This window comes from Notolepis coatsorum (genome assembly GCF_963971535.1).
Source record: "Notolepis coatsorum genome assembly, chromosome: 4".
NCBI classification, from domain to species: Eukaryota; Metazoa; Chordata; class Actinopteri; order Aulopiformes; family Paralepididae; genus Notolepis; species Notolepis coatsorum.
Genome location: NC_140168.1, coordinates 151076983 through 151103509, shown reverse-complemented (window position 1 = coordinate 151103509; position 26527 = coordinate 151076983). Strand labels below are relative to the sequence as shown.

The following is a 26527-nucleotide window of genomic DNA, read 5'->3' as shown; positions in this document are numbered from 1 at the left end:
TTGTTAATAACTCGTGTATCTCTGTATTCCATTCTTCTGCTTGCACCACTCTTGTTTCTAGCTCGGTTACGTTCCTATCCTGCTCCGCCATCTTCTCATCCACCATTTTGAGTTCTGTATTTATTTCGCCTCTGAAGTCCTCCTGTTCCTTCCTCAATTCCTCCCGTAGCTTCCCAATATCGTTCCTTATCGTGTCCGTGTTCATTTGTATGATCGCCTGCATCGTGTCCGTGTTAATTTTTATGGTTGCCAATATTCCGGCCTGCATGACCACGGCCCATCCTGGCATTCCCGTGTCTGTCTCAGCGGAACCTCCCCCTTCCTCCGCCTGTCCCTTCTCGGCCTCGCTTCGGGGGCTCTGTTCCTTCAAATTCTCCTCTTCTCGTGAGTCCTCCATTTCTCTTTCCTTCACAATCGATATCGCCTCCTTACTTCTCGTGTGCATCTTTTATTTGTAATCACTTTTCGGGTCTTTATTTATCCGTTTTTTCGCTCATTTGACCAGGAGCTCTACCGCACGTGTGCTACCCGTCTGCTCTCATACCGGAAAACCAGCCAGATAGCTTTCTACTGAACACAGAGAGGAAACTGGCATCTATCTTCTTGTCTCTCTGGAGAAGTCGGTAAGCTAATTTCCCAAAATGTTGGCATGTGCCTTTAAGTAGATTCAAAGGTAAAGACAACTATATTAAATTGAGAATGAGGACATCTGAAATATAAAACCTCTGGATACTCTCTTTTCATGTAAAATGAAGTGCTGCGGATGTGAGCAAAGCTAAACGCTGCACCGAGTCGCCAGGGTCCACAGGGAGTCAGATGAAACTGTCTCTGAAGGAGTCAGAGGGGGTGTACACGTGTCAGTGCATGCACTATGTGCAGTGGTGGAAAGTAACTAAGTATTTGTACTCAAGTACTGTACTTCAATCAGAGCAGCATAACTGGACCACATACCACTTTAACATCACCTTTAATCAGAGCAGCATAACTGGACCACATACCACTTTAACATCACCTTTAATCAGAGCAGCATAACTGGACCACATACCACTTTAACATCACCTTTAATCAGAGCAGCATAACTGGACCACATACCACTTTATCATAACCTTTAACACAATAGCTGCCACGCAATATACGCATCATTAGCAGCTGACGGCATCACTGTAAACGGTGGGAGTCGCTCACCTATAGCAGGGCTATAACTATTTAAATATTATAGCTATATATGCAATACTATGGCACATTTGTGGGTATCTATCGTTCAAGATGTGGGAAAGTAATATTTTTTCCATTCATACATTGTCGTTTTATACCGTGGTGAATATAAGTATAGTTTTAGAGTGGTCTAGAATCATTCCTATAACGCTATTAATAGGCCGCGATGCATATTATACTTAATCCATTGGAATTTCGTCCCTATACACGCTACAATAAAAAATTCAAATGCATATGATCGGTATATATTATGTTCCATCATGCATGCAGGAAATGGGGGGGGGGGGGGGTCGTTTATGATTAATTGATTGTCAATAACGGCATTCGTTAGTACAACAGCATACGTTGATCAGATCGATTGCAGTGATAGCAATGGACAATCGAGCTAAAATTAACGTTAGATTGCTCTTACCTCTGGCCGATGAGACTGCAGAAAGAATATTTCAATTATTTGATTGCCATCTGCTAGATCGTATTTCCGTTTGGCCGACGCCATAAGCTCCAAAAGCATAATGATTCTTGCGTCTCGAAGGCGATTCAATGCACTCGAGTATGTATCTGGATCCATGTTACAAAAAAACTCCGCCGAATACCACACGGCGGCGGTAAAGGGGCGTTGCAATCTCAGACAGAGTGCCAGATTTTCCCACAGCCTTGCTGGATGAATTATGAATGGAAATAGCGAATAAAAGAAAAACGGATCCAATAACGAGTTTACTCGTTGTTTGGCGTCCAACGATTGCCGGGCTATAACGAGTTAATTCGTTTTTGGCGCAGAAACGGTTTTTAATCAGAGCAGCATAACTGGACCACATACCACTTTAACACAACTTTTAGAGGTAAATGGATCGAGGGTTGAACGCTCCCAAGCACTGGAACACACAAACGTTATGCAGAATGCATACTTTTACTTTAGATACTTAAAGGGGAACTCCAACATTTTGGGAAATTAGCTTATTTAACATCTTCCCTGGAGTTAGACAAGAAGATACATACCTTTTTTGTCTCCGTGCGTGCATTTTAGCTTTGGGAATAGATGCTCCGTTAGCATAAAGGGCAGCAAATTAGACCCAGGCAACTACCGCCCTGTTTCTATTCTCACCTCCATCTCGAAAGTCATGGAAAAAATAGTCTACGAACAGGTCGAAAAGTACCTAGCGGAAAAAAATCTAATCTACGAATTCCAATCTGGCTTCAGAACATCCCACTCCACTGACACATGCCTTCTCTATTTGAATGACCACATCAAACAAGAGGTGGACGCAGGCAAATACTGCGGCATGGTCATGCTGGACCTACAAAAGGCCTTTGACACGGTCAATCACTCCATTCTGATTGACAAGCTAAAAGCAATTGGTTTTGATAGTCTATCAGTGAGCTGGATGCAATCCTACCTTGAGGGGAGGGAACAGATGGTGGAGGTAAACGGTACCCTATCCCCCCCCCTCACAGTGAGCTGTGGTGTTCCACAAGGAAGCATACTAGGACCGCTACTGTTCCTAATTTATGCAAATGACATGTCGTCAGCTTGTGACTGCAACTTGTTCCTGTTTGCGGACGACTCAGCCCTGCTGGTCTCTGACAAGAACAAGTTACAGGTTGAAAAAACCCTCAGCTCGGAACTAGGCAGAATCTGCATATGGCTCGCTGATAACAAACTATCATTACACATGGGCAAAACAGAGTCCATTCTCTTCGGTTCAAATAACAAACTCAGCAAGACCGACGGCTTCTCAGTTACAGTGGGTGACAATATTGTCACAAGGAAAGATGAAATTACCTACCTGGGGTCCATCCTAGAGGCTAATCTCTCCTGTGACAAAATGGCATCCAATGTAATAAAAAAAGTCAACCAACGAACTCGATTCTTGTACCGGATCTCCTCTCTGGTAAACAAGAACACCCTGAAGACTCTGGCAGGAGCACTCATTCAGGGGTACTACGACTATGCTTGCACCTCATGGTACCAAAGCACCTCAAAGGCGCTAAAAACAAAATTACAAACATCTCAAAACAAACTGGTCAGACTACTGCTTGACCTTACTCCTAGAACCCACCTCACCCCTGCCCACTTCGACAACCTAGGATGGCTTAGAGTAGACGACAGAGTACAACAACTTGCAATGGGCCTGGTCTACAAGATACACTACACGACCAAGGTACCCATGTACATGTCAAAATACTTCCCAAAGGTCAGTGAATACCACGATCACAACACCAGAGGGAGCTCCACAAATCATGTCAAACCCAGATTCGGCTCAAATAAGGGACTAAACACGTTTCGCAATTATGCCACATCAATGTGGAACGCCCTACCCAAAGCTGTAAAGGAATGTGGATCACTACCCACTTTCAAAACCTCTCTCAAGGGACACCTACGGGAGACTGCAATTCAACACTGGCCCCTGTAAATATCCTAACCCAATCATTCCAACCCCCTCCAATGTACAGTCATTTACCTAGTATGGTTTTGTCAATAGTTCAATGTACAATTGTGTTTGTTTGTACAGTGTCTCCTCCCCCCCCCCCCCTCAATGTACAGTGTTACTTGTTTATACAGTGTGCCCCCCCCCCCCCCCCCCCCCCCCCCAACCACCTCCAATGTAAATTACCCAGTATGGTTGTCAATATCCCAATGTACCCAACCCCCCCCACCCAACCTCCAATGTACAGTTTCTACGTCAAATGTATATACTCCCTTTCCTTGACTCCTTCTGTATCACAAACAGTACTGTATTTGCAAATCTGGTATGTCATAAATGTATAGATGTAGCAGTACTGACTATCTGTATGTCATGTATGTCATATATGTCTATATGAATTGAAAATGGGGGACCCTGATGGAAACAAGACAAACGTCTTTCTCAGGTCTGCATCCCCTTAACAATTGTATGTATTGAGCCGTACTGTATTGTACCCATTCTGCAATCTGTTAAATAAAGTTTTCATTCATTCATTCATAGCTTAGCTTCATCACTGGAAGTGAGGCAGGACAGTAGCCTTACAGTGCCTTACAGTGTATTGCAAGGTCTGACATTGACCAAACTTGATATGCATGACCTTGGTGGGCTCTAGGTCAACTCCTGAAAAGGGGGTCAATGTCAGACTTTGCAATCAAAAGTTAGGGGGCTAATAACCCTTGCCATAATTTCAGTGCGCCCCCTAACTTTTGATTGCAAGGTCTGACATTGACCCCCTTTTCAGGAGTTGACCTAGAGCCCACCAAGGTCATGCATATCAAATTTGGTCAATGTCAGACCTTGCAATACACTGTAAGGCACTGTAAGGCTACTGTCCTGCCTCACTTCCAGTGATGAAGCTAAGCTATGCTAACGGAGCGTCTATTCCCAAAGCTAAAATGCACGAACAGAGACAAAAAAGGTATGTATCTTCTTGTCTAACTCCAGGGAAGATGTTAAATAAGCTAATTTCCCAAAATGTTGGAGTTCCCCTTTAAGTACATTCAATGGCAAATAATAATTGAATGGAGGGCTTTCACCAGAGTACTCATTTATCTGGGTATTTCTATTTGTACTTAAGTAAAGGAACTGTGTACTTCTTCCACCACTGGTAATTCCCTCACCGTATGATCAGCACCGGCGCTCAGCAACATGGCGCCGCCGTCCAGGAAGGTGAGGACCTCCGTGGCTCCGCAGTGGGCCTGGTAGCGCCCCACGCAGGTGGCGGTGGGTACTGACCACACCCTCACCTCGCCGGAGATACAGCCGGAGCACAGCATGGAGGAGGAGGAGAAGGAGACGCAGCGCACCGACCGCTGGTGACCGGAGAGGGACTGCAGGGGAGCGAGAGAAAGGGGAGGTTCAGGGTGACAACAAGACACAATGTTTACGTTAGTTTATTAGGATCCCCCAGTTAGCTATGTTTAACTCAAGGATCCCCCCCACCCCACCTACCCAACCCCCTACAATGTACAGTTTGACCCCCCCCACCCCACCTACTCACCCCAATGTACAGTTTCTTCCCCCTCAAATGTATATACTCTCTTTTTAGAAACTCTGTCTCTTAATCAGAGTTTCCAATGCCAGGGTGTATTGTTGTTTATTGTTTAAAAGGATCCCCATTAGCTGTCACCTAAGTGGCGAGCTAGTCTTCCTGGGGTCCACACAGAAAGACAACAGAAAAAACAAAACATAACAACATGAGATACATATGACAATCACAATTAACAATGATACTCTAAAAACAGTAAAACATTGTAGACATCATTATCAACATCAGAATATTTTGCTCACATATTTAAGTAGTGCATTCTCAGGTGGTATTTGAAAGACACTTTACTATTCAATTTACTTATGTTCAGTCGGCAGTTATTCCAATGATTGATGGCACGATAAACAATAGTCCTCTTTAAAGCATTTGATTTTGGACGTGGTAACATAATCTGTCCATCATCAGCTGACCTAGTAAAATAAGAATGAACCTGACTGCATCTGACAATTTGTTTGTATAAGAAAACAGGTTGAGACGAAAAGACAGTGTTCCTGAAAAATGTAACCGTGTTGAAAACCAGCCTATTCTCTACCGTTAACCATGAGAGTTGCCGGTGCATAGTTATAGTGTTATAGGGTCTACGTGACAGGCGTTGTACTCTTAAACAGTACTGTCTATCTGTATGTCATGTATGTCATGATGAATTGAAAATGGAAGACCCTGATGTAAACAAGATGAAAGTCTTTCTCTGGTCTGCATCCCCTTAACCGTTTTTGCACCAAAAACGAGTTAACTCGTTATTGCCGTCCAATCATTGAGTGCCAACAACGAGTCAACTTGTTGTTGTGATCGTTATTTCTTTTATTCGCTATTTCCATTCATAATTCATCCAGCAAGGCTCTGGGAAACTCTGTCTGAGATTGCAACGGCCCGATACCGCCGCCTGGTGGTATTTTATTTTATTCAACAAACTCATACTGAGGCCTTAGTTTTAAATTACATATCATTCATTTATTTATTGTCGTGTAGTAGTTTTCCATAAGCAAACTGTTTAAATAAACTGTACACGGGAACAGAATGGCAACCTGGCAGAGGTGGTAACGCACGCATCATACATTCTGACTCACAGCGACCGTCACCTGATGCCTGGAGAGGGGGAAGGTGGAGGTAGAGAGGCTGAGTTAAGCACCATAGGCTGAATCCCCCATCTCTACATTCTTACAATAGACTTCTGGCTCAAACCCCCCAAGCTGCACCTTAGAGATAGTGAGATCAATAGACTTCTTGAAGCCGAGACTCAGATACAATAGTGGGGTGTTGACCATACACAAATGACACTAGACTTTTGTCTCAAACTCCCCAAGTCAAACCTTAGTTACAATAGATCAAACGGTATCTTGATGTTGGAGGGCTGGCCGAGACAATGAAGGTTGACACCATGCCCTAGAACACAGGTTTTATTACTCCTCACAACAGAAACGGCCAGGATGCAGCTGGTTACAGTTGAGCCCACAATAGACGCTGCCATAGGCAGCTGTTAGAAGTAACCGTTTGTTATCGGGGGGAGAACATTACCCCCCGCAGAGATAGCCTTAAAAGGCGTTTCCGGCCCAGGGCTATTCAAAGAGACAGGCATCTATTTTCAGCGAATTAGACGTGGAGGTAGACTATAAACGGTCACGACCACTGGCTATCCAATAGGAAGCTCTCTAACTCTCAGAAAGACCCGCCCTCATGACGTAACGTTTGGCGGGTGGAGACTAGTCTTTAAATTACGTGGTTCTGAGGGAGAGCTTCAGAACCCACACGAACAACGGAGAGAAAGCAACATCCACTCTACATACCTCCCCCCACCCACTGGACCGGAAATCAGCGGCGACGTCCCGGAGCAGACGATACATACCAACGAAGAAGCGATGCAGGAGCCGAGCTCGTTAGATATTGAATATTTATACTGAATTCTGCGAACCTCCGGCATAGCGGCTGCTTCTCGTAGAATTCATTGCATTTGTTCTTCAAATCGTTGATTTGTAAATTGTTGGAATCCTTTTGATTAAAACTCAGATTCTTCCAAATCAATCCGCCCGGAACTGTTTTTCTTCAAAACCGTCGTCTCTCTGAGCATCAGCCGTATACAAACCATTTCCTGGTTTGTTGTTTGAAGTACTCTAGGCTTTTAAGGTTTTGAACACAATGCAGAAGATTAGGTTCTGATTAAATCAGAACAATTAGCCCAGAAAAGTACTACAGTCGCACAGAGCAAAATAATTTGCCAAAACAAACGCATTTCCTTTGATTTACACCGTCGCACGACAGTGACCTACAAGCTCACAACGCGTCGCTCCCGTGACTCGGAGCAGCTAGACAAAATGTCAGAAGTTTGGAAGCATTTTAAAATTGAAACCGAAGCCAGTCCAATAGCCAGTTGCAATGTTTGCAAGGCGGACGTTCCGTGTGGAGGAAAGAACAGAGCTGCGTTCAACACGACCAATCTAATACGCAACCTGAGAAACAGCCACAAACAACAACGAGAGCGAGCAAAGGAATGGGGGAGGCGGCTGGTGCTTTGCCAAACAGCTGTATTGATTGCAATGCCTCGCTTGAATGAAGTTAACGTTCACCTGGATACCGGCAACATTCGCTTTGTGAGGATTATCGTTGGCGTTTCAGACCAAAATGGAGCAAATCATTACATTAGTCGAACACTGTGAATGTATAGTAATGTGCAAACAGATTGAAAGTTTGAATATTTCTCGTATGAAGCACATTCTCAGGGTGAATGTAATGTGAGCCGACGCGCTCAAGGGGCTATTGAGGCAACAGAGGGGCTTGTCTCGCTTCGCCAGTTTCTGACAAAAATGCGTCAAATGGGTTACTAATGTGAAAGATCGGATCGGGAAAGATCGGTATCGGCAGATACTCAAAATCACATGATCGGGATCGGATCGGGAGCAAAAAAATGCAATCGGGACATCCCTATTGAAAACACTCTCGCCTGCCAACTAAAATAGTCAGGATGGCCGAGCGTCTAAGGCGCTGTGTTCAGGGGTCGCAGTCACCACTGGAGGCGTGGGTTCGAATCCCACTTCTTGATGGTACGGTGGTGTAGTGGTTAACACTGTCGCCTCACAGCTAGAAGGTCCTGGGTTCAATTCCCGCTTGGGGACCTGGTTGCCGTATTGCCAGGTACCCAGGTGGGGTATCTCCCGGGCCTTTCTGTGTGGAGTTTGCATGTTCTCCCCCTGTGCTCACAAGGGTTTCCCCTCCCGATAAGATAAACCTAATGGAAAAACATGCAGAACAGATCGCTAACGCTGTCGTGTCCCTGACAAAGGTGGACAGGAGCACTTGGATTGGTCCCCGGGCGCGGCCCCACGCCGCAGCCCATGTCTGCTCCCGACTGCCCTTAGGGGGGGAAGGACGACGGGATGGGAAAAGTGCAGAGAACATTTCATTGGCGACTCAGTGCATGCGTGTGTTCCTGTGGTTCCTGTGACAAATAAAGACTTCTTCTTCTTCTTCAACTCGTCCACCGTTAGAACTCACCGCCAAGGCTTTATTCTGCAGCCAGTTCCACACTCGCACGGTTCCGTCCCAGCAGCCAGCGGCCAGCAGGTGACCCTCAGGGTCAAAGTTCACACAGTTCAGTGGGCTGGAACTATATAGGGTGGCCACCTGATGACACTTTGGAGAGGACCAGACCTGTGCAAAAAAAGTGGTTGTTGTTGTTGTTTATTTACTAAATATTATGGATGAGTACAAAGAATACAAAGAGACATGTTTATTGTGTGGAGAGATATTGCAAACATCTTTTTTGTGAGACTCACTTTCAGGGTAAAGTCTAGGGACACTGTTGCGAGGTGCTTCCTGTCTGCAGTGATGTCACTTCCTGTTATCACGTTGGAGTGGGCATCGATGAGAGCCGTCCTGGAAGACATGGCAAAAGGTTGAGCTTGTATGTTGTGTAGACATACTGACATCACTGTATGTAAAAAGCAGTGGTGGAAAGTAACTAAGTATTTTTACTCAAGTACTGTACTTATGTACAATTTCAAGCTACTTGTACTTTACGTGAGTATTTTCACTTTAGGGAACTTTATATTTTTACTCCACTACATTTCAAAGGAAATATTGTACTTTTTACTCCACTACATTTATCTGAACCCATCAGTTACTAGTTACTTTGAAGAAAAGGATTTTGCATAGAAAACATGGCAAAGATAATTTTACTTTAGATACTTAAGTACATTCAATAGCAAATACTTCTTAACTTTTACTAGTAGAATTTGAATGGAGGACTTAATTTATCGGAGTGTTTCTACGTTTTACTTAAGTAAAGGAACTGTGGTGCGGCTGGGTAGCGCAGCGGACTAAGCGTCTGCCTACCACCGCAGAGACACTGGTATCGAATCCAGCTGTCAGCGGTACCTCCGGCTTCGTCGGTCGTCCATACTAACCAATTGGCAGTGTTAGCGGGTGGGAAGCCGGTGGGGTGTGTATCCTGGTCGTTGTAAACAGCGACTCCTACAGGTCGGTCGGGGCGCCTGCTCAGCGAGGGAGGGAACTGGGGGAAGTAGTGTGAGCCTCCCACGCGTTACGCTCCCCCAGTGAGAGTCCTCGCTGTCAGGTGAAAAGAAGCGGCTGGCTGACTCTACATTATCGGAGGGGACATGTGATAGTATCTATCAACCCTCCCTAGACCGGCAAGTGGGGGGCAAATGTGCGCAAAAACCAGGAAGGGAGGGAAGGGAATTGGCATAACGACTAAATTGGGATGGGAGAAAAATACAGAAAAAAGGAGGAGAAAAAGTAGATTAAAAAAAAAAGTAAAGGAACTGTGTACTTCCTCCACCGCTGGTAACAAGCGTGGGCAGTAACCAGGCCTCTCTCTCACCTGCAGCCATTCTCCACGTCCCACGTCTCTATCCGTCCGTCACACGAGGTGGTACCCAGAAGCCCCTCCTTCAGGAAGAGGCAACCCGATATGCCGTCGCAGCTGCTTACCAGTGACCTCACTTCCTGTTTTACAACCAGGGGAAAAAAAGGTCATCAGTTCCAAAACGTGTCGACATTTGAAATATTTACCTCTTTTTGTCTCTTCTTCTCTGTTTTTGTCCTATATGATGAGTCGAAATCAATAACGTCAGAGGAATTGCTACAGTGGTTCAAGTTCAAGTTCTCGTGTGGCAGTGAAAGGTTAACCTTCTGTAGTGTGGTAGTGAAAGGTTAACGTTCTGTAGTGTAGTAGTGAAAGGTTAACGTTCTGTAGTGTGGCAGTGAAAGGTTAACCATAGTGTAGTAGTGAAAGGGTTAACCGTCTGTAGTGTGGTAGTGAAAGGTTAACCTTCTGTAGTGTGGTAGTGAAAGGTTAATGTTCTGTAGTGTGGTAGTGAAAGGTTAACCTTCTAGTGTGGCAGTGAAAGGTTAACCAGTGTGGTAGTGAAAGGGTTAACCGTCTGTAGTGTGGTAGTGAAAGGTTAACCTTCTGTAGTGTGGTAGTGAAAGGTTAACCTTCTGTAGTGTGGTAGTGAAAGGTTAACCTTCTGTAGTGTAGTAGTGAAAGAGTTAACCTTCTGTAGTGTGGTAGTGAAATGTTAACCTCCTGTAGTGTGGTAGTGAAAGGTTAACCTTCTGTAGTGTAGTAGTGAAAGGGTTAACCTTCTGTAGTGTGGCAGTGAAAGGTTAACCTTCTGTAGTGTGGTAGTGAAAGGTTAACGTTCTGTAGTGTAGTAGTGAAAGGTTAACGTTCTGTAGTGTGGCAGTGAAAGGTTAACCATAGTGTAGTAGTGAAAGGGTTAACCGACTGTAGTATGGTAGTGAAAGGTTAACCTTCTGTAGTGTGGTAGTGAAAGGTTAATGTTCTGTAGTGTGGTAGTGAAAGGTTAACCTTCTAGTGTGGCAGTGAAAGGTTAACCAGTGTGGTAGTGAAAGGGTTAACCGTCTGTAGTGTGGTAGTGAAAGGTTAACCTTCTGTAGTGTGGTAGTAAAAGGTTAACCTTCTGTAGTGTGGTAGTGAAAGGTTAACCTTCTGTAGTGTAGTAGTGAAAGAGTTAACCTTCTGTAGTGTGGTAGTGAAATGTTAACCTCCTGTAGTGTGGTAGTGAAAGGTTAACCTTCTGTAGTGTGGTAGTGAAAGGTTAACCTCCTGTAGTGTGGTAGTGAAAGGTTAACCTTCTGTAGTATAGTAGTGAAAGGATTAACCTTCTGTAGTGTGGCAGTGAAAGGTTAACTGTCTGTAGTGTGGTAGTGAAAGGTTAACCTGTAGTGTAGTAGTGAAAGGGTTAACCTTCTGTAGTGTGGTAGTGAAAGGTTAACCTTCTGTAGTGTGGTAGTGAAAGGGTTAACCTTCTGTAGTATGGTAGTGAAAGGTTAACCGTCTGTCGTGTGGTAGTGAAAGGTTAACCGTATGTAGTGTGGTAGTGAAAAGGTTAACCGTCTGTAGTGTGGTAGTGAAAGTGTTAACCTTCTGTCGTGTGGTAGTGAAAGGGTTAACCTTCTGTAGTGTGGTAGTGAAAGGGTTAACCTTCTGTAGTGTGGTAGTGAAAGGTTAACCTTCTGTAGTGTGTGGTAGTGAAAGGTTAACCTTCTGTAGTGTGGTAGTGAAAGGTTAACCTTCTGTAGTGTGGTAGTGAAAGGGTTAACCTTCTGTAGTGTGGTAGTGGAAGGTTAACGATAGGTTATGTAGATAACCTAGTTATATTAGTATTGGCTAAGCGTCCCGCTCTGAGCCTTACGAGATACTCATATCTCCTGTGATACCTAATGTATCTCCCACGAACAAAAACACATGCACCCCACCTGTATGGGGCCCCGCCCCTTATGGTGGCCACCGCCCATATAACCATGACCCTGGTCATGAAACACCCTTCCTCGCCAAAACCCGTCCCAGGAAAAGATCCCTCAAGAGGGAACTCAGGGCGCGCAGAGCGGGACGCTTAGCCAATACTAATATAACTAGGTTATCTACATAACCTATCGTTATATTTCGTATTGCATCGCGTCCCGCTCTGAGCCTTACGAGATAATGGGGAAGAGCGGGCGCGAGACCCGACAGATGTACCCCCTGAGGACCCGTAAGCCCACATCAAGGGGTGCGGGGAGCCCTGTCACCCCATCCTTCCTAACGAAGGGGGGGCGCAGTCAACTCCACCTGAATGCGAACAAGAGGGAGCCAGAACCCCTTGAACACACCGTACAGGCGGAACCACGTGTGACTCAACACACTGCGGCCCATACCCATACACTCCTGCTACCCGACCAAAGGACGGGAAGCAGGAAAGGCCACAGACCCCAGAACCGCCTGGGAGACAGAACCCCCGGTCATGTCCATGAGGAAAAACCTTACAAAGGAGCCCGGGGAGGACCATGAAGCTGCAGCACAGATGGCCTCCACCGAGGCCCCACCCAGGAGAGCGGCAGAGGCAGCCACCCCACGAGTGGAGTGCGCCCTGACGCCCCCAGGGGGATCCTGCCCAGCCAGCGTGTAGCAGAGGGTAACACCCTCGCACAACCAATGGGACAGGCGCTGCTCCGACAGTGCCTTACCAGCACGAGCCCCACCGTAACAGACAAAAAGCTGGTCGGTAACCCTGAAATCCTGAGTACGGCTGAGGTAAATCCCCAAGCACGGACTGGACATGACAGGTGAAGGCCCGCATCTAACTCACCAGTGTGAGGAGGAGGACGAAACGCCTGAACCACAATATCCCGGGAGCGGAAGGAACTCCGGATATTCTCAGGCACGAAAGCAGGATTAGGTCGCAGAGTGACACCGCAATCGGTCCGAAAAGACAGGCACTCTGGATGTACCGAGAGAGCACAGAGCTCACCTACGCGTTTAGCGGAAGTGACAGCCAGAAGGAACGCGGTCCTGAAGGACAGCTGTCCCAACGGCGCCCGCTCGAGCGGCTCAAACGGGGCCAAGGACAACCGACCGAGGACCAATTGAAGATCCCAAGTCAGAGCCAAGGAGCGTTGCACCGGCTTAACGCGTCGAGCGCCAAGCAGGAAACGCTTCACAAGAGGGTGGCTGAACAAGACATCCCCTCAAACCCCTCATGATAGGAGGATATAGCTGCTGCATATACCCTCACCGTCGAAGCCGACAGTCTATCAAGGGATAGACTGGAGGTAACTAAGGACAGCATCCAGGGGGAAGGAGACTGAGTCCTGGCCCCCCGCCTTACACCACACTTGGAACATACGTCATCTGCCCGCGTAAGCGCGACAGTGGAGGGAGCATGCGCATTCCAGATGGTAACACCATCAGGATCAAGAACCTGCGCCCCTCAACGTACCCGTCCCAACAACTGACCTAACAGATGTATGGGGAAGAATCCCTGGCGGCACGGCATCGGTCCCAGACCTGCCTGGCCATGTCCAGACGCAATCCTCACCCGTCAGGATGAGGGCCGCCCCGCGACAGTACACCTGCACCCACATTCTCCCTGCCGGGGATGTGGGGAGCCCTTAGGCCGCGCAGATGGAGGACGCCCATAGCCAGCCGCCCGCCGCCTGGTGCAGACAGGGGGAGCGTACTCCTCCCTGTCTGTCGATACACGACACTGACGTCGTATCGTCCGTCCTGATCAACACCATTTGTGGACCAGAAGGACCGCTTTCAACACCAACACATTGAACGTAGCGCAGACCGGGCAGCATGGTTTGCCAGCTGCCCCCTACTGCGTTGGCCCGACGCATCACCAGCGAGGGAGGCGTCGGTGAAAACGCGACGTGAGACAGCGCCGTAACCGTCCTAGGACGGAACCTCCCGAGCGTGTTGACAACACGCTCCGAGATGGATGCCCATAGCCCTCCAACCGTTGACTGGGAAGAGGAATACTCTACATCCAGTCTACAGCAACCCCAGGCTGGTAGAGACCTGCCTGGTACGAGACCTGACGATCCACCTTGACCGCGAAGGACCAGAACGTCATCAGGGCAGAACACTCCGTAACCCCGGATGACGCAGAGGCCCCAGTGCAGCCTCCACGCACTTGGTGAAGATGCGGGGAGCCAGAGAAAACCGAACGGCAGCCTCTGGTACTCATACGCTAACCCTGCAAAGGAAGCGTAGGTAAGCCCTAGGATGGAAGATCGGGGATGCGCATACGCATCCTACAGGTCTATGGAGGAGAACCAGACCCCCACCTGACAGTGTTCAACAGGTAGGAGACGATCCAAAAAATGCTGAACCTTCCCATGGGACAGGTCCAGCCTGGGTCTTACACCCCTCCCTCCCGACTTCTCGGGCAGAGAACACCGGGAGGAGAACGCCACGACGATGGCTTGCTTCGTCCACAGAGATTGGATCTCGTCGACCAGAGCTGTCCCTGCTGGAGACCCCGACAACAGGGTCTGTACCAAACCTGAAAACGGGTGGGGTTGTGTAAACACAAGTCCCCGCCTCACCATTCTCTCCATCTACCTCGACATATGGTACTGCCGTAGTCATATGTGACGACACTCCCAACGCACCCGCCGTCACGTGGCGCAGGTCCGCCAGGAACTGTAGATAGTTGGCCCGGTCCCCCCCGCTGTGCGAAGACAACCCTGGAATCGTGCGAGGAGCGCGTTCCGTGTCGGAACACCTGACCCTGACACCACCCACGAGGCAATCGCACCCAAGGGGGAACCCCGACAGAAAAGGGCCTGTCTGATACGGGGGGCTTCCGATCAAAAAAGCCCCCCCACTGAACACCCCTCCAGAACATGCTGAAGGAGTTGTTCTGCAGCCGGACATGCAAGGTGTAAGGCCCCCATGGGTTCCTACACACCGTAGCCCTGCAGTGATATCACTACCACCCCAAACCATGTGAGCTGCGACCACTTGCCAATATTCCAGGAGTGGGAGCACCAACATGATACCTGGCCTGGCGAAGGCGAGGCCGGGGAAGCCCGCACTGTGTGCCTCAAAAGGTTTCGAGCCCCCCTGCTGACAACACTTAAGTTGACAGACGTAACACCAGGCTCAACCAACACAGTTCAAGGTGTGGGAGCCGCTTGACAGCACAACATTCTCACGGACAGACCCAGGCTCAGCCATCAACTGGGTGTCAGCCCCTGTCTCCATGAGAAGCGAAGAATGGGGCCGCATACGCTTCAATGAAGGTTCGCGGCCCGCAGCCAAAGGAGAACGCTCAGAGCCCCGCTTCTGGGGATACCAGAGAGAGGATTGAACGGGGAGCGGGCTGCTCGCGGCAAAATGACGACGGAGTGGTTTACCAACACCGAAATCACCCAAAATGGCCGATCCCTCGGCCGCCAAGACTGTCGGCCTCGCGATACCCTGTCGATTCTCCAACCAGGGCACCACTGGCGGGGGAAACATGGCCGCCTGTCGAGGGCCCCGTCATCGCCGCTGACGAGGCCGTGCTCTCTCTTCTTCTGGCTGCGCGGTGTGAGGCGGTGTAGGGCCTAGGACAATACCGCCCGCGCTCCAGCAGAAGACCAAAATCCCCTGCGGAGAGGGGAACCCTGAGCGGTTATAGCTTGCGGCTGGGTCAAAGCTAATAACGTCAACAACCTTGCGCGATGTGTCGACGTCGGCCGGCCCTCAAGGCCCCTCCACCAGACACCATTTCTTTAATAGAAAAAACACCAATTCGAACACAGTTCTAATCGTTGCCAATTCCATACCGTGGCGGTACAAGCCTTAACAGCCCACCAGCCACTCGCCAGGCCGACCCATGGTGTCGGCCGGGCGGGGCATTGTTTCAATATATCAAAAACAAAGGACTGACGTTAACATGGAGCACCAGTGGTGATTGCAAACAGCACCCTCCACTGTGGTGTGGACCATGAAAAGGTTAAATGAATAAAAGAGCTAAACCACAAAAACTGTAGAATGAGCAAACCCATACACACAAAGTTTAAGGGGAGACGGACCAGACCCGTCTTCATTCAAAATATTCACAACAGAACACCAGCCCTAGTTTAGCCCATTTACCAAAAAAGGTAAACAAAGCCCCCCCCCCGCACTACTCCCCCAGTATACCGATTGACCGTCAGTATGAATGGTTTGAGAGGAGAGAAAGCTGTAGCAAGACAGACCTTCTCATAGCAGAGTGACAAAATGAAACAATAGCCCCCTACACAGGGCCGCCCCAGGAGATGGGGGGCCTCGCGTCTAAAAACGCACAGGGCCTCACATTTCTCCCAAGCGGCCCTGCCCTTATACTACTGCAGCCTAACGCCAGGCAATGTGGAACCCAAGACAACAATTGCCTGTGCACAGACACGCAACATGTTTACCATGTCGGCTGGACCCATAGCCCCACTACCCGACGCCAACCCAGATGGGAACACCGTTCAACAAACCCCGCCGGAACACAAGGTAATACCTGGCTAGAACCTAGCCACGACCTACCCCGTTGTCAACCCATTTACCCGAAAAAGGTAAATAGAACTCAAAACCCCACAACAGCTACCGACTGACCTTCATTGATGAACCGGGCAAGAGGCGGGAGAGTGACAACATCTCACGGCGGAGACATTAAAACAGCATAGCAATTAGCAGTAGTGATAGCATGCGGCAGTAGCGATAGCATGTTAGCATAGCTTTAGATGTTTTAGCAGCACGCCCAAGACAGCTTGGAAACCGTTCCCTGCAGAGAACGTTCACCAAACCATCTTGCCCCTGGCGCCAACACACAACAAGGTTGTGTTAACAACACAAACCAGCATTACTAACACTAATACCCATGCCTGAAGACACAGGGCCTACCTGAGTACAAGCTGGCCCGACAGCCAGCCTTGTACAGCTGAACCTCGATGTGCAGTCATCAAACGAGGAACATCACAGGCCCGTCGTGTCGCCGAAAACATGCGTCGAAGATGCCAGGGGCCAGCAACCTCCGGTAAGCTTCCAACATTATTAATCTTCCTTAATCTTTTCATTCCGCTAGCTCGTATGGTGCACGCATCCAATACGCTGGGACGAAAATAGAGGAAGGGTGTTTCATGACCAGGGTCATGGTTATATGGGCGGTGGCCACCATAAGGGGCGGGGCCCCATACAGGTGGGGTGCATGTGTTTTTGTTCGTGGGAGATACATTAGGTATCACAGGAGATATGAGTATCTCGTAAGGCTCAGAGCGGGACGCGATGCAATACGAAATATAACCGTCTGTAGTGTGGTAGTGAAAGGTTAACCGTCTGTAGTGTGGCAGTGAAAGGTTAACCATAGTGTGGTAGTGAAAGGGTTAACTGTCTGTAGTGTGGTAGTGAAAGGTTAACCTTCTGTAGTGTGGTAGTGAAAGGTTAACCTTCTGTAGTGTGATTGTAACGGCCAAAATGGACTTAATGTGCAATGGATTTATGTGACCAGGGGGTGGCGCTTCTTTTATATAAGCGTCAGGTACACCTGTAGGAGGAGGAGTTTTTGACCCGGAAAAGGCAACGGTTTTTGACCGCACGTACGACGCAGGTCTCAGGTCGAAATGTTTGTATCCAATTAGGTATCATATTCATTATCATTTAATCAGTTTAAGGAACAAAGAAGCAAATAAATATCATTTTCCAAGAAAGCTGCCTGCATTGTGTCATTGGGACAAGGACTGTTTGGTATGAGACCAGGAATATAACGGCGCGTCAGCCAGTCTAACTGGGGATCAAGATTTCTCAGTAGCTCCGTATAAGACGGGAGCTCCTTTAATATTAGTCAAAAACCGCGCACCAGTTGGACTCTTGCTTGGAGACTGGGGAAGATTCGATGCGTTAGGGGACGTCGGAGAATCTCTACCGGAGGAAGGCGAGGAGCTGCTGTTGTTGTGTGGAGGAAGAGGATTCTACTGTTGCTGCTGCATCGTGGATCCGCCTGCAGCCGTTCGTGGAGGAGGAAGACACCGGTGCTGACCCGAAGTGGCTGAGGATCAGTACTGGACCGCGAGTACTGTTCCGTGAGGCGACATCATGGTACCCAACGCAAGGAGGTATGTGAATAGCGCTATATAAATACATGGCCATGTAAAATTGTGTGCACACATAACTTGGGGTTGAGCGTAAATCCATGGTTGCTGAAGAGGAATAACACTTGACTACGCGGACCTTTTTTGTAGTGACTATGTTGCGCGACTCGTCACCAGCCGTCTCGTTTTAATTCAGACAATCTAATAACATGGCGACGCGCAAAACTGCATCAAACGTTTCCATGGAGACCACAGCGCGCTCCGCTGTTAGCGGTGACGTCACTGGGAAACGTGTCGTTAAAATGACTGCCAAGGCTGTTGCAGAACATTGTGGCAAATTGGTTGCCAGCAGAAAACGTAAATTTAACATGGCAGCCAAGATAAAAGATTCAATTCTTGGTTTCATGTTAAATAATGAGAAGGAAAAAGTAGAGAATGCTCTTACAGATTTGAATCAGGTGTGTTATGAGGCGAAATGCATACATGACAATCTTCTGTTGGGTTATACGTTACATGATGAAAAAGAGGAACAAGACACCTGGTTTAAAGCAAAAATGTTGTCAATCAATGAGTGTATTTCAAATGCAAAACTGTGGGTTTCAAATATTGAAGGTATAACGAATGTATATGATGGTAAAACAACTGAAGGTGATTTGCATTTAATGGATGATGGTATTGCTCCAAATGACAGTGTCAAACATTGTAAGCAAATATTCAAAAACAAGTAGCAGGTCATCTGCCAGGATCTTAGCTGAAGCCGATAGAGCTGCACTTCTCGCTCGTGCTGATTCTCTAAAAGAAAAGCATGCTTTGGAGGAGCAGGAGCATCAGTTGAAGGAGCAGGAGCATCAGTTGAAGGAGCAGGAGCATCAGTTGAAGGAGCAGGAACTAAAGTTGAAAAGAAAAAAGGAACAACTAGAGGTGGACACTGAATTGGCTGCAAGCACTGCAAGGTTGGCCGTGTTGCACTCCTCTGAAAGTAAGCGTTCATCTCGTGCACCTTCAAATGCAATGAATTCCTATTTTGAAAGGGAACACCACAAGCTAAATCCTGTTGCAAGGGAATACCAACCTGGGACATTAACACAACGAAGTAAATTGACACAATTGTCAATACCACCAAACAAGCCTGTGGATGTGAGACCAAAGGCACGTGGTCAATGGCATAGCACTGCTGCTAACCGCCAATATAATCACAATCACAAGGAACAGGAAAGCAGAATGGGAACAACTGACAATGTGCAAATCAATTCAAACCAACCTGCAGACATGCTTACCATCATGGAGAGGCAAAATGAGATAACTGCTGCTCTGGTGCAGCAACAGCATTCCAGGTCTCTGCCACCACGAAATATCCCAACATTTGAAGGTGACCCTCTCCAATACAGAACATTCATCAAAGCATTTGAACAAGGAGTGGAAGAAAAGGCAACAGACGCTGATGCTTTGTATTATCTGGAGCAGTTCACAAGAGGACAGCCACAGGAATTGGTGCGTAGCTGCCAGCATATGGCTCCTGAGCGTGGTTACGCAGTGGCAAAGGGTCTTCTTAAAGAACACTTTGGAAACCAGTACAAAATAGGAAGTGCCTACATGCAAAAGGCCTTGGCATGGCAAACAATAAAATCTGAGGATGTCAAGGCACTTCAAGCCTACTCCTTATTCTTGCGTGGCTGCTGCAATGCAATGGAGGAGCTTCAGTACATGCAGGAGTTGGACATGCCTGTCAACATGAGGGCCATTATATCAAAATTGCCATTCAAGATGAGGGAGCAATGGAGGAGTACGGCTCATGGCATAATGGAAAATACACAGGAAAGAGCTCACTTCGGTGATATGATCAGGTTTGTGGAGCGACGCGTCAGTATTCTTTCTGACCCTCTGTTTGGTGACATACAGGATCCAAATTCTGGTGTGGTTGGCACAAAATCTCTCACCAGGTTTAAATCATATCCACCCAACAGAGTAAAAGGAAATATTGTCGCCACCACAGTAACAACCATGGACATATCGGAGAGAGCCAAGGAGCTAACATCACCAACATCAAGTACAAGGAATGCTAGGAGAGCTGGATGCCTTTTGTGTGCTCGCAGTCACTCATTGGAGGAGTGCAAACAACTTCAGGAAAAGCGGCACAAGGAGAAAATACACTTTCTGAGGGAAAAGGGAGTTTGCTTTGCATGCTTATGTGTTGGTCACATGAGCAGAGATTGCGAAAGGCGCTTGGTATGCAAAGTCTGTGATCAAACTCACCCCACCCTGCTTCACATTAAAAGGCAACCATCTTCTCCAGAACAGTTAAAGCAACCAACGTCACTGCAAACCTGTGGACATACAGGGGCCGGTAAGGACCGGTGTGTGTTATCCATTCTCCCTGTACGTGTGAAAGCAGCAAAAGGAAATGCCATCATACAAACCTACGCCTTCCTAGACCCTGGTAGCTCAGCCACATTCTGCTCTGAACGCCTAATGCAGAGGCTGAATATCACAGGCAGAAGAACCAACTTCCTGTTGAGCACCATGGGTCAAGAGACAGTTGTTCCAGCTTACTCCTTGACTGGGTTGGAGATAGCTGGTTTGGACAGCGATGACTTTTATGTTCTTCCGGAAGTTCTCACACAGAAGAAAATGCCAGTCACGGCTGAGAACATGGTGACACCCGAAGAACTGTCGGAATGGCCATATTTGTCCAACGTACACATCCCACGCCTAAAAGCAAATGTCGACCTGTTGATTGGAACCAACGCTCCCAAGATATTGGAACCTTGGGAGGTCGTCAACAGTCACGGGAATGGCCCGTATGCTATAAGGACGGTGCTGGGATGGGTCGTTAATGGTCCACTGAATGGAAACAGTGGTGTTGTGGGGACAGAGTTTCCCTCTGCTATGGTCAACAGGATCTCGGTGTGCAGACTGGAAGAAATGCTGGCCAATCAGTACAATCACGACTTCAATGAAGTAGCTGTGAAGGAGAAGGAAATGTCCAGGGAAGACTTAAGGTTTCTGGAAATTGTGGAAAGTTCAGCAGTGCTTCAGGAAGGGAGGTACTGTTTGAAATTGCCTTTTAGGAACAAGGAGGTCTGTCTGCCCAACAATGTGGGAGTCGCTAGGCAAAGGATCCAGGGTTTGAGGAAACGGTTCCTAAATAACAAAGGCTTGCACCAGGAGTATGCAGCATACATGAACAAGCTTATTGGGAAGAACTATGCAGAGAAAGTACCGCAGCAACAACTGCATGGTGAGAAAGGAAAAGTGTGGTACATCCCACACCATGGTGTCTACCATCCGAGGAAAGGAAACCTCCGTGTGGTGTTTGACTGTGGAGCCACATTCCAAGGAGCATCCCTGAACAGTGAACTTCTGCAGGGTCCTAACCTTACCAGTTTACTGCTTGGAGTGCTAACTCGCTTCAGAGAGGAACCAGTGGCATTCATGGGTGACATTCAAGCCATGTTCCACCAGGTGAAGGTCGCTGAGGAGGACAGGGATTTTCTGCGCTTCCTCTGGTGGCCAGAGGGAGATGTCACTAGGGACCTTGAGGAGTACAGGATGACTGTGCACCTGTTTGGCGCTGCATCATCCCCTAGTTGCGCAAGCTACGCCCTGAGGAAAACTGCTGATGATAATCAGGCTGAGTTCTCAGCTGAAGTCACCCAATCTGTCAAGCAGAATTTCTATGTGGATGACTGTTTGAAGAGCTCAGCGACTGAAGAGGAAGCTATCCAGATGATAACGGATCTTATTGTTCTGTGTCGCAAGGGGGGCTTCATCTTGGAGAAGTGGATCAGCAACAGTCGTGGTGTTTTACAGTCCATCGTAGCAGAGCAAAGGGCCAAGGATCTAAAGGAGTTGGATCTGGACAGAGACAAACTTCCAATGGAAAGGGCTCTTGGCCTACTATGGTGTGTGGAGACGGACTCTTTCAGGTTCAAGATCGAGTTGAAACGACAGTCTCTCACCAGACGTGGTATGCTGTCCATTGCCAGCTCAGTATACGATCCTCTAGGTTTCCTGGCACCAGTCACTTTGCGTGCAAAAATAATGCAGCAGGAACTCTGCAGAAGAGGATGTGGGTGGGATGATGACTTGCCACGGGACATCATACACCAATGGAAAAGGTGGCTGGAGGAATTGGAGCAGCTGGTGATATTGTGGTCATCATGGACTCTTCAGCTCCTCGTGGGTCCTGGCCACTTGGCAGGGTTCTGGAGGTCTTTCCAGACAAACAAGGTCTGGTGCGGTCTGTGAAATTGCAGACTAAAAGTAGCACCATTGTAAGGCCGGTGACCAAACTGTGTTTGGTTCATGAAATGTAAATGCACTTAATCCATGACATGTTTTGGCTCTTATTTGTTTTGTTTATTTATTTTTTGAATTGTTATGTCTGCCTGCCTTAACAATTAGGGGCCGGTGTGTAACGGCCAAAATGGACTTAATGTGCAATGGATTTATGTGACCAGGGGGTGGCGCTTCTTTTATATAAGCGTCAGGTACACCTGTAGGAGGAGGAGTTTTTGACCCGGAAAAGGCAACGGTTTTTGACCGCACGTACGACGCAGGTCTCAGGTCGAAATGTTTGTATCCAATTAGGTATCATATTCATTATCATTTAATCAGTTTAAGGAACAAAGAAGCAAATAAATATCATTTTCCAAGAAAGCTGCCTGCATTGTGTCATTGGGACAAGGACTGTTTGGTATGAGACCAGGAATATAACGGCGCGTCAGCCAGTCTAACTGGGGATCAAGATTTCTCAGTAGCTCCGTATAAGACGGGAGCTCCTTTAATAGTGATAGTGAAAGGTTAACATTCTGTAGTGTGGTAGTGAAAGGTTAACCGTCTGTAGTGTGGCAGTGAAAAGTTAACCTTCTGTAGTGTGGCAGTGAAAGGTTAACCTTCTGTAGTGTAGTAGTGAAAGGGTTAACCTTCTGTAGTGTGGTAGTGAAAGGTTAACCTCCTGTAGTGTGGTAGTGAAATGTTAACCTTCTGTAGTGTAGTAGTGAAAAGGTGAACCTTCTGTAGTGTGGCAGTGAAAGGTTAACCTTCTGTAGTGTGGTAGTGAAAGGTTAACCTTCTGTAGTGTAGTAGTGAAAGGGTTAACCTTCTGTAGTGTAGTAGTGAAAGGGTTAACCTTCTGTAGTGTAGTAGTGAAAGGGTTAACCTTCTGTAGTGTGGCAGTGAAAGGTTAACCTTCTGTAGTGTGGTAGTGAAAGGTTAACCTTCTGTAGTGTAGTAGTGAAAGGGTTAACCTTCTGTAGTGTGGTAGTGAAAGGTTAACCTTCTGTAGTGTGGTAGTGAACGGGTTAATACACATTGGTGGTGGTCTTGGTTGCAGCCTGACCTGTCCGGTCTGCGTGTGGAGCAGATGCAGCGTGCCCTGGCTGGTGCCGACCACCATCAGTCCACCGTCTGGACTCTGAACCACACAGGTGGGCTCAGCTCTGAATGTGGACACCAGCTCGCTGGGGAAGACACACACAATAAACACCAACATTACCAAAACACCAACATTTGATTTGATTCGGTTAAGGCAGTGCTTCTCAAACTTTTTCTGTCAGGCCCCCTGTTAAGTGCAAGTCATAAGCCTAGGTCAGATTGATAATCCCATAACTCATTGGTCCGCATCTCGACTTCAAGCAGCGTCCTGCGACGTCTGGGATGTCTAGGACTCAATGCGTCTATAAACTTCAGGGCTTAAACCCAGCCGACCCAGGCTCACACACAGGCACCCCTCCGTCCCCCCCAGTCATACAGTTGATTGATTGGAGTTGCGGAGTATATTTTATTCTATTTTGCTTTAACTTACTCGGTTGGCCGTATTACCACTGTATGGCATTACTTGATAATCACAGTTATACAGAACCCACCTTTAGTATACATATACTTAAAAATTGTTCTCCTTAGGCCTCCGTATGGATAAAGCCACACTTCTAAAGTTTTTACATCATTAATCAGGAACATTACGGGACCGCGTGGTTGTCGGCTGGTTTCTAAAGTCTTTACATCATAAATCAGAACGCAAAGGGTGAAGTTACAATGCAAACAACATTTCGATGCTTACCCGTCCGTCTGGTCAGAAGAATGGATACCAAAAGATATATTTATAAAGAAGTATTTTTAATTAGAAAAGGCAAGTTACAAAAGAGACTTCATTGGAAAATTTCCAATTTAGTTAAAAGAAGTATAAAACAAAACATCTCATCTGGCACGGCTTGTGCCCGGTGTCTGCAAGCACCATCTTCCAATGTCTCAAAAAAGTCCCTCTCTTGAATGGGCAACAGTCCTTTTTATATTGATATTGTATCATATTTCCGATTGGTCTAAACACAGTGATGTCACAGGGATGTCATTTTCGTTTAGCAAACCAAAATACAATACATAATCCGTATGGACTCCTCCTCCTTTTTACTAGCGTTACTTTTAGTTACCTAGTGTTTTTTTAAGTAAGAGAAAGTCCCTTATTTCTTCAGAACAGACAACTGCTTTGTCTGTGGTAACCACGTGGTATGGTACCAGGCAGTACCGGGCGAGGCCATCCATAAGATTTCTTATCAAGACTCCTTAGAGATGCCCTCCAGAAAACAGTTTTACACATCATTTTAGTATTATTCTCTACTGACAGTTAATTATAAGCATGATAATATGAAAACTTTTACTGTACACATTAAACATTTAATTGTTATATAGTTTTTAAGATTCTCTCTATCGTTTCAAGACTCCCTGTTTCTCTAAAACTTCACAACCTCAACCTTTAATTCCCCGGAGGCCCCATCACCTCAGACTATACATGTATGGCCGTCCTGCTTCCCTTCTGTAAGGGTTAACATTACAGCTTTCTCTCCTCTGCTTTTGTATCCTCAGGGCCACATTCCCCAGGTTAACTCCCCATCGCGGGCCTGCTCTCACAGACAACAGACACCTTCTATGCAGACATTAAAGGCTCAGTTTCATTTTTATAAGTAGAACCATCATTTCACTATCCTCCAACCAGAGTTCAGTTTTTAAAGTCTATAAAAGAATATACTGGTCATATAGGGACGAATCAGGATGTCAATTTCCAAAAGTGTCACTTGTTGTTCTGTGGCACTTCACACCCCCCTTTGGCGGACCAAAATATTTTGGCCCCCCCCCCCTCGCCCCAACAAAATAGTCATGAAATGGGCCATGTTTAAATTTATTGAAATAACACCAATATCGTGACCTTTCAAATTGTGCAACCACTTTACAACTGTGCAATTGTGCAACAACATAACAATACAGTCCAATACACACTCAAAGACTGTGCTTTTTTTAAATAGACATCGTGTAACATTGCAATACAATTCAATGGACACTCAAGACTGCTTTTTCAAAAATAGAGACATCTTGTAACATTGCAATACAATTCAAGGACACTGCTTTAAAAAAAAAAAGGATAGAAAACTTGTGAAAAATGTGTGAAAAAACTTGTGAAAGAACTTTGCAATTTGTGCAAAAAAAGAGAAAATGTAAGTAAATTATGTGAGTCATCACAGCATTAGTGGCTGCAATGAGCGAGACCCCCTTGATGAGCGCCTGTAGCCCCCTTCTTTTCCCTGCCATGGCCTGCGCACCGTCAGAGCAAAAGCCCACACATAGGAAATAAGCAAACAGTCTTTATTGCTGTCAGTCTTTGACAAGGCAACACGCATGTCATCCTCAAGGCTCAAATTGGCCCTATATTTTGTTTTCAGAGCTGTCATGGATGAACAGCCAGCTTCACACAGATACTGTATGTGGTGCTGAATGGTATCAACACCTTAACTGCTGCATCATGAGATACTTGGTACTCAGCACCACACTCTGAAACTAGCTCTCCAGGTGGTATCAGATGAGATTTCAAAGAGTTCTTCCAAGAGTTTGGATGGAGATGTGTCAGGAAGCTTTGTCTCAATGTTGTCTGTACATTTTTTTTTTATCCAGAGTAACTTGGTGATCCTTTTCTGTGTTTTATTAAATAATGATTTTCAGATTTTGAGAAATGGTATTTTCGTGGAGAACAGTGCAGCTGCAACAGATAGCACTTTAGTGATCATTTTCTGAAATCCAGATTTTTTTTTTTTAATTAATTAATAAATATTTTATTAATTTTTTTAATCTCAATGCCCCCCCTGTCATGCCTCTGCGCCCCCCCTGGGGGGCGCGCCCCCCACTTTGAGAAACACTGGGTTAAGGTATAAGAGTTTGGCATGTTTATAAAAAAAACTTAAAGGGGGGATTCACATCCTTCATCCCTTCAATCTAAACTACACAAAGTCTGGCCTTGTGGGCCTCATCGACTCCCACCCTCTCCCCCACCTCTCAAACCTTTCACCAACTCCCACCCTCTCCCCCACCTCTCCCCTTCCGCTCTGCTGTCTCAATGCATACGTCAGTCTCTCCATCACCTAGATCTCATGGATCACGTCCATCCGTTCTCTCTCCGTCTGCACCA

At 47.0% G+C, this 26527-nt stretch overlaps 2 protein-coding genes across 7 annotated transcripts in view; both read right to left on the bottom strand.

Moving 5' to 3' along the window:
* apol1 (apolipoprotein L, 1) overlaps nucleotides 1-26527 on the bottom strand; it is a 283625-nt gene that overhangs the window by 185956 nt on the left and 71142 nt on the right. The gene's annotated exons all lie outside the window — the stretch shown is intronic.
* The window catches only part of tep1 (telomerase-associated protein 1), a 149643-nt gene that overhangs the window by 105566 nt on the left and 17550 nt on the right, over nucleotides 1-26527 (bottom strand). The window contains exons 7-11 of the mRNA XM_084313418.1: nucleotides 23417-23537; nucleotides 10061-10185; nucleotides 8994-9093; nucleotides 8713-8868; nucleotides 4799-5008 (exon numbers count right to left, since the gene is read on the bottom strand). Of these exons, the coding sequence (XP_084169544.1) occupies nucleotides 4799-5008; nucleotides 8713-8868; nucleotides 8994-9093; nucleotides 10061-10185; nucleotides 23417-23537 (712 nt within the window). The remainder of the gene's footprint in view (nucleotides 1-4798; nucleotides 5009-8712; nucleotides 8869-8993; nucleotides 9094-10060; nucleotides 10186-23416; nucleotides 23538-26527) is intronic.